Below are 8,789 nucleotides of genomic sequence, written 5' to 3'. Positions count from 1 at the left end.
ATCAGCGTTCGATTGAGAGCTACGAGTAGACTTGGGCCGGCAGCTCAAGCTTCCAGACCCAATACACCAACTTCATTGAGGCCAGATGTGGTGCTAACATCCGCCACTTCCGAGCAGGTGCTCCTAATAGAGCGGACAGTCGCCCTATGAGGGCCGCATGGAAGGAGAGGCTAATGAGCGCAAGTGGCCTAAGGACTAGGAGCTGGGTGAGCAGCGTCGAAGGAGATGCCGGAAGGCTCGCTGCGAGCCCGTCGAGGTGGGATGGAGAGGCTTTGCTGGTCATTCATCGTGCAAGGTTTACACCACAGGAGCTGCTAAAAGGTGAGCCATGAAGTCCACCAGGCTGCAGAGAGGGCATCCAGGTTGTTTAAGATCAGAAGGTCCAAACCGTGGGTCAATGCTGCTGGGACATAAGCCAGGGCCTGATCAACCCTGGCTGGGTCGCTGACCTCTGGAAACACTGATGACGTCTCCCAATGCATCCTGGGATGTTGTTTTTTTTAACTAAACAAATGTTAAAGGGACCAGAAGTTCCTGACACAATCCTTTTAAACAAAAAAAAAAGTGAATATTTAAAAACGTACATGAAGAACAGGCAACAAGTAGAGACAAAGATCTACCCTTCATGCCTAACGTCAGAGACCACACAGCAGCTGCCCACACGTCTGACGTCTGAAGAGTTCACTGCATTTAACAAAATATTGACATCCATTTCTTCAGTGATTATTTTGTTCTTACTAGTCTGAAATCCATCTCATAACAGCTTCTGTAATAGCTCTCTGTAACAACTCACTTAGAGAATATCACAGCACCAATCATCATCAGAGCCGTTCAGAACCACACGATATCAGTGCGACTGCATGATGAGGAGGTACGCCGAGGATTTCTATTCCACCTGCTTCATCTCTCTCTCCACATCCACATGTGCCACTCGTGTTAACAGCAGAGTCAAACTGTGATCTTCAGCCGCTATCATGAAGCAATCATGAAAGAAAATATTTCACAAACAGCTGGAGCGGTGCACCTCTGCAGAGTCCTCTACAGTCAGACACGGCAGAGAGAGGAGAGTAAAATATCATCTGAAGAGAAAAAGAAGAGCCGAGATAAACCCACTACATCCACATTGATTTTGTCGTTGGTTATATTTTCGACAGGACACGCAAGACACCTTTTCATTCTTTAACAGTTTACAGTTACAGTCATAAATGGTAAATGACTGCAGTTAAATAGCACTCAAAGCTCTTTAACATGTCACATTCACTCTTTCACACACACATGCATACACTGATGGCAGAGGCTGCTATGCAAAGTGCCAATCTCCAATCAGGATTTAACCATCCATACGTCGATGGCTACGCCTTCGGGAGCAATTTGGAGTTCAGCATATTGACCAAGGACACTTGGACAAGTAGACTGCAGGAGCTGGGGATCGAATCTTCTAAATGGGCGATGACTCTCTTCCACTGAGCCACAGCCACCCCTCGTAAAATGTAACTCAGTGTAAAACTTTTCATTTGATCTGGTCTCACTTTTTTTAATTTTACACTCTACTAGGATTTTACTTGTGGATTTCAAATATGTGGTTAAGTTATCAACTAGCTGTTGAAACTCCTTTAAAATTGTACCCAGGATCAGGATTCTTCTGCTGGGGCTTGTGACAAACCGGAAAAATAAAGGCTTCAAGAAGGTGTCATAGGGTGTCATATGTTACACCTACCGTGTCATATGTTACACCTTTCTATTATAGGGTGTCATATGTTACACCTACATTCAATTTGTATTACGGTATTTCCCTGTTTTGATTAAAGTGATTTTTTATATAAACATCGATAAAGTCAATCAAGTTCAGTTGACTTGCAGGTCTCTATTAGAGGATACAAAAATGATACCAGAACTTCCTGTTTGGATTTAACTTAGAAAAAGTCAGATCAGCAGCCTGGACAGAGAACACACCGAGCAGCTCACTGAGGAGAACTTTTATGGACCGTGATAGTGTTACGACCAGAGATGATTATTGCTCAAAGGTTTAAAGAGATGAAGTGGTGACACGGTGACAGTCACTTGAGTACTTGAGTGTGAACTCACTGGTTCCATCTAGTGGACAAACACACTATCCACTACACTCGGTCCATCTATATCTATACTGTTTTGATTTTAACCTTAAAGAAATCCTTCAAACCAACACAGGTTAGCTTCCATGATAGCCTCATCCGAGTAAAGGAATTATCTGTTACCTTTAATTCATCAAAAAACAAGCAAATTAATAAATCAGACTGGTGGTTTAGAAAATTATTTCCCCTTAAATAGAAAAACAACAGCCTGCAGTCAAGGGCATGTGACATGTTTTTTCTAATGTTGTGTTGGGGGGAAACTAATTAGCTTTTTCTCACCACACATGAAAGACCATCAAAGATTTCACAACACACTGATTTCAGTCTTGATTTGCCCCAGCAGTTTTGTCCTTCTCTGCACATTTGTGTGACCTCTTGTGTTAAGATATTTGATACATTTTTATGTTATTACTACATTTAATTTAATAATGAAACATATGACATGTTTTCAGGGTTCAGTTAAGACATTAAGTCATGTTAGTATTTAAACAAGAAATAAAGAAATGTTACATTCAGGTCATATATCCACTGAGGAGCTCTGTAACACATAATAACAGTGGTAAACAGTGCCCACTAGTGGCAGCATTAAAGTCCTGCATACACGTGTGTTAGTGCATTCGAAATCACTTCATGTAATCTTCCGCTGAAGTTCATCAACTAAACTCAGACATTTAGGCAAACACTGCCATCTAGTGGTCAATCATGTCAGACTAATTACCAAGCTGGAGACAAACATGGAGTTAACAGTCTGTTTGTTTAAACGTCATAACAGTTATTGACCCCAAGTTCACATTTCAGAGCTGACTCACAGCTCAGTCGACATCATCCTCTCTAACAGCTCACAGAGTCTGATCACTCTCACCCCGAGGCTCCAGCAGCACTACAGGACATGTGGTGTGAATTACTGTCTGAGCAGCAAAGCAGCTCCCAGAGGAGCTGATATTTACCATGACTTCAATGCTCCTTTAACCATCCACATCTATGAATTGTAATATAATCATCAGCTTCTCTGAGTGCATCTTTTATTTGCAGCCAAATCGAGTTAAGAACGGTTCTTCACTGTTTTGGTTCAACAAACTTTTCCTCTAAAAAGGTGTATGTCTACTACTACACGCACAATGTTAAAGAACATCCAGGTTAGAGTTTTGTTGTTTGCTTATAACTGTGATTTTCTTATTTTAAACAACTTCTATTTCTAAATGTCAATTTGATGTACGTATATCTAAAACAGTAAATGTACTTATGTAGCACTTTTCTAGTCTTTCGACCACATTCACCCTTTCACACACTGATGGCAAAGGCTCTGTGCCAATCTCAAATCAGGATCTATGGACATTCAAATGGACATAGGAGCAATTCTGGTTCAGTGTCCTGCCCAAGGACAAGGATCGAACCCCCAAACGACTCTACCACTGAGCCACAGCTGCCAAATGCAAACTCTTCTGAAATGCGTGAATCCAAAGTGAACTGAACTCACCGTGCTTAAAGTTCACTTTGAGGGCAGATTAGTTTCCTTGTCCCTGAGCTATAATCCCTGCAATAGCAAAGGGAAATTTACAAGCTAGTTGTTGTACATAAGAAAAAGAAGACTACAGTAATGCTAGCAGCTCTGTGAGGCTCCACTGGTTGCTGATGTTTTGCAGCTATATGTGCACCGTTAGGTAGCATGGAAGCATTTGCCAGTCAGCACAAAACTGAAAAAGCTGAGGGGGACTGTAATTACTTTTTCAGGTATGATGTCATAAAATGAGTATTGAAAATGACTATTTTGACCCCCATAGTGGTGCAAGTTAAAAAATTACAAAAGTTATGACAATTCAGTCTGGGCGAGAGACATGATGGATCCAAATTCATGGCAATGGGGCCAAAAGTTTTTAAGACATTTCATTCAAAAACACAAATGTGAAACTCATGATGGTGGCTGATGAAAAGAGAGGATCACCAAAGGATACATCATCTGGAAATATGAATAAAAATGGTGCCAATTCATCATGCAGATCTTAAGATCAAGCCTCAGGCTCAGCGAAAAACAAGCATCTCGTCCTGTGTAAGGTGTAAACGTGTAAATGTAGAAAACAGCACTGACATTATCACAGATCTCCCTGTCGGTGTGGAGAGTCAGGATATTCTTTTTTTCTGCTAATTACAACACCGGCAGCGACGTCCCAAATCAGACGTCCATTCCAGCTGTCAGCTCCTCCCTCCCACAGGACGTCGCGGGGCTGCAGTTTCATGTTGGCCGATAATGACGGGTGAAATGACCTGTGCAATTAGCCCATTTCATGAATGTCAAAGTGAGCCCCTGACAGGTTCAGATCAGCCTCAGATTAGCCCTCATGCCTTGCAAAGAGGGAAGTGGACATCTGTTTGGTGTATTTGCTGCATGCAGGAGTGTAATTGCTAGAGGATGAGGTATTTCCATAGAGCTCAGTGAGAGAGTGAGTGGAAAGGGAAGCCTTACTGAGGGATTAGTAGGGTTACATCTGAAAACACGAGCGGAAGACGACTGTTATTCTGCATGATAAATCTTTGGAGCGTATTTGGATGCTCAAATGGCTTTTGCATGTTCTGCGGAGCGAAGCTATGACAATACAACGAGACAAACATGTGTGCTCGCACTGACATGATCATGATTCATCATGAAACATTACACTTCAAGGGTGCATAGCTGTGCATGTTTACACATTTGCATACACTGTACACATGCATACAGATACAGTATGTGTTTCACATCAGCCCTGTAAATTTAACTACCTCAGAGGAAACAGCTTTTTCACTTCTGCCAGAGAGAGCAGAAAGAAATCTGTTCTTCCTGAAATAGATCAGCAGAACAGTGGTGCATTTTATCCTTATTGAGCACGAGATCTTCTTAAAAGACGTTTCATTGAACAATACAAAGTAAAGACAGGAGATTGAATGTCTCTCAGAAGTTGTAACTCGAGTCCTTGTTGGAAAAAATCCGAACACACTCGATCCTGGTGCCATAAGACCAGCACTGATCAAATTAAATGCATTAAATCTGCTTGTAGAAAAGACTTAAACGCATAAGTGAGTGCAGTGATGCTATAGTGTCTGCTTTGTTCCCTCCATATCTCTCTGAATTGCTTCTTATTCCATGTGGACTTATACTCACATACTTTCACGTGTTATACATTATCATAGATATACGCTATTTGTTCTGCTTTCCCTGAACAAAAAGTCCTAAAACACTACAGCTGTGTGAGCGCAGTTAGTCGTCCTGTGGCGCAGACTAAAGTGAAATAAACAACTTTTAACTGCTCTTGGAAGGAGAGCGCTCGACACGCATGCAGGCACATAAAGGCCTCAGATCACTTTCTGCTCATCTGCACTCTGGTTTCAATCATGAAACAGATTGGCCCACATTTGAGTTCCAACGTTTGAAAAAATTATTAGAGAGACAGAATTTACTTTACGGTCCCATTGATGTAAATTCACTGAAGCAACAATTTCTTTCTGACTCATTAGTGCTGGTTCACAGTCTCTGCTTCTAAACCCTGATTGCAGTTGTCTTATGGATCAGCTACAAGACACATGAGGAGTAAATGCAATCTGTTGTGTGTCTCAGAAATATATTATGTGCCATTTAATACACAAACTTTGTTCAACATTTAAGTATTACTCAATAAAAGTCTATAAATATTTACATGATGTACGAGGAAAGTCGAGGAAAGAAAAAACCTCTGGAGCCAGAGGATCTGGACATGAGGCCTTAAAGCTGCGCCAAAATAAATTTAATTAAAGTGATTTACACCTCAGATTATGCAACCAAAATAATGTTTTCCACTGGCAGAAACATCCAGCTCCTGTAATGGATACCAACGCAAACCCCCCTGATGATAAACGTCATCTGCTCATCACAGCAGTGCAGCTACATTTCACAGTTATAAGTAGCAACACAATCTATTGAGTCTATTCAATCTGTTTTGACTGGCTGATTAGAAACATGTTTCCCATCTGATATGAACCGCACTTGAAAAGGATGGGGAGCGAGGAGTGTTGTTAGTGGAAAGTGTGAAACTTCTCTCTCCCTCTCAGCCATCTGAGTACACACACTGAGCCTCTCTCATAACATGACTCCTCCACCCTCACCAGCTCTGGACCTGGAGTTCAATCATTCATTTGGGCTCCATCTCTCTCTGTGTGTGTAGTCTGCATGGGTGGAGACAGGAAGGAGCAGAGGATGGTCCTTTAGACGTCACTACCACTCCCCATCTCTCCTGTTAGACCTCTGCTAACGGCTCAGTCAGGTTTGATGGTTCAAACGGGATGAACAGGAGTCACTGATTGTGTGCACTGAATGTAAACCTGGTGAAGGACGCTAAACTGGGAGTTATTTGGCCTTTCAGGCGTCGTAGGATCCGTCAGAACTTCAGAGGAAGGTCTTGGCTTTGTTTTTTGCGCGTCTGCCTTTGCTTTGCTGCCTCCTTGGATGTTGCGCCACGCTGCATAGCGTTTGCCAGCTGGCACGCGAGTGCTAACGTTCAGTTAACGGTACGCAGGCAACACTACACCGATCTTGACCCTTTTCAGTGGCAGAAACCCGAGGTGATGACAGCGCCCCACCTTCTTCTTCCAAACTATTAAACGTCTCCAGTATGCCTTCTATTGCGTCTGCCAGATGATACTTGTTGATTCTGCATCGCGCCATGTCCTTCTGCCGGACTGAAGTGGACAATGAAGTTATGGGATAGCCTGACCACTTGTTTGATACTGCTGACTGCCGCCGTGCACGCCAGCTCGCTGCTCCGCTCCAAGTCCAGCAAGAGGAGAGGGCGCGCCGCCGAGGGTCCCCTGGAGCTCCCGCCGGTTCGGATCCGCCTGTCAGTCACTTCCCCGGGCATCAGTCGCGCTCAGGCGGATACAGCGGACTGGGAAGAGACGTTTGCTGGAGGAGAATGTAAGAGCCCGCGGTTTTGTATGGAGCGTCTTACGTGCCAAAAATAACCTCCTTTAGTCATTTGCAGTCTAATGAACATGCTTGCTTTAATTTCTTTTGCTAGTTCAGAAAATATAGAATGTTTTGACTAAATCTAAATGGACATATTTTGATGTGCATAATTTAGTTATAAAACCATTTGCTGTGAAGTCTCCTCTAAGCTTATAAGGCCTGTCACATTTCTTCGTACCTTTCCAACATTGTACAACATCCATATCTGTCAGAAATGATGGTTGTCAATTCAGGATTATTTGTTATTATCAATAATCTAATTATTTCTTAGCTTATCGAATCCTTGTTTAGATTATAAAATGTTATAATGTGAATTAAAACATTTGTGGAGCAAAGTCAAAGTTCTTGTTTTGCCTGACTAACTAAATCTTGCAGTGTTACCAAATCCTATTGACTGAGAAACTTGTATACAATAAATGTTAATATCTCCAGCTTATGTTCAACAAGGCTACATAGTTGCTGCTGTTACTTTAAAGAGACAAGTCCTCTCAAACATACCGCTGTCTGTTGCATGAATAAGAATGGGATCCATTTGTAACTTGGATGAATCAGTCCAAATGGAATTCCTCTGCAGAGAAAAAACAATGTACTATTTCCACATATGTGACATAACAGCTCATGGTCCAGTAGTCAGTTTGAGGTGGTAAAGTGAAACAATATGTGCTGGCCAATATGATATGTCAATGTTACAGTGCCGTTTCTCTTAATGTGTTTCAGACAGCATGGAGGAGCCCCCACAGGAGGAGTTTGAAGACGTGGTGGACTTCATCAAAGTGACCATCAGTCGGATACGCCGCTCCTCTTCCTCCACCGTGTCCTCATCTACCTCCTCGTCCACCACCCTCTCCCCTTCCAAAGAAGACTTGAGCAGCAGGACTCGACTCAGGAGGGAGAGGAAGAAAGGGGCGAGCCAGCAGAGAGGAAGAGCTGGGGCTACAGCGGGGGAGACGGGGAGGAAGGTCAGGGGAGGGAAAGCAAATGGACGACGGCAGGGCTGTGCGCTCAAACAGATCCACCTCAATGTGTCGGACCTCGGTCTGGGCTACCGCTCCAGCGAGGAGATGATATTCAGGTACTGCTCGGGACCCTGCAGGAAGTCTGAGACGAACTACGACAAAATCCTTTACAACCTCGCTCACAACAGGAGGCTTCCTACCAAAGACACGCCCCCTCAGGCCTGCTGCCGGCCAATAGCGTTTGACGACGACCTCTCGTTTCTGGACGATAACCTGGTCTACCACACCGTGAGGAAGCACTCTGCCAGGAAATGTGGTTGTGTGTAGAGAGCGTGAGCTTTGTGTGCTTTTACATTCAATCCAACCTAGACGTAGAGTGTTTTGTCTTCAGATTTTTCTCACTACCAGGAAACTCTCTGGCTTTATGTGTGAGGCCGTGACCGACTAGAGTCCATCAGTAAATGAGTGAATAAGACCAGGAGGTGGTTTCAATACAGTTTTTACCCCAAAGCTACTCATAATGATCCCATGTTCTTCTCTGTCCTTACACCTCACAGTGCTAATGTGTTCTGTCATTGGAATAATGAGACTCACTCTACTACTCTACTGTAGAGCCCACACATTCTACACACATGAAATGTATTTATAAAATCTTGAATTTATTAACTTATTCATATTTATTTTGTTTTTATAAAAGGAATAAACTTTATTTATTACTGTGATGTGATATCTCAGAGTGTGCCAAAGGTTTAA

General features: G+C 42.9%; 1 protein-coding gene across 1 annotated transcript; it reads left to right on the top strand.

Annotated features, from left to right (window-relative positions):
- Positions 1-6,806: 6,806 nt before the first annotated feature.
- Positions 6,807-8,363, top strand: LOC138610861 (glial cell line-derived neurotrophic factor-like). The gene is made up of 2 exons (XM_069683706.1): positions 6,807-7,029; positions 7,798-8,363. Exons 1-2 carry the CDS (start codon positions 6,807-6,809, stop codon positions 8,361-8,363), a joined length of 789 nt encoding a protein of 262 aa, XP_069539807.1.
- Positions 8,364-8,789: the final 426 nt, after the last annotated feature.

This window comes from Semicossyphus pulcher, unplaced genomic scaffold (genome assembly GCF_022749685.1).
Source record: "Semicossyphus pulcher isolate SPU_LCO1_2020_fin unplaced genomic scaffold, fSemPul1.0.p SCAF_6, whole genome shotgun sequence".
In the NCBI taxonomy this organism is placed as follows: Eukaryota; Metazoa; Chordata; class Actinopteri; order Labriformes; family Labridae; genus Semicossyphus; species Semicossyphus pulcher.
The sequence above is the reverse complement of the archived record's forward strand: the minus strand, read 5'-3'. Positions and strand labels throughout refer to the sequence as shown.

Excerpts from the sequence above, each read along its gene's own strand:
- LOC138610861 (XM_069683706.1), top strand. The coding sequence starts at position 6,807 with ATGAAGTTATGGGATAGCCTGACCACTTGTTTGATACTGCTGACTGCC. Across the intron at positions 7,030-7,797 it reads GACGTTTGCTGGAGGAGAAT|ACAGCATGGAGGAGCCCCCA; the intron begins GTAAGAGCCCGC and ends AATGTGTTTCAG.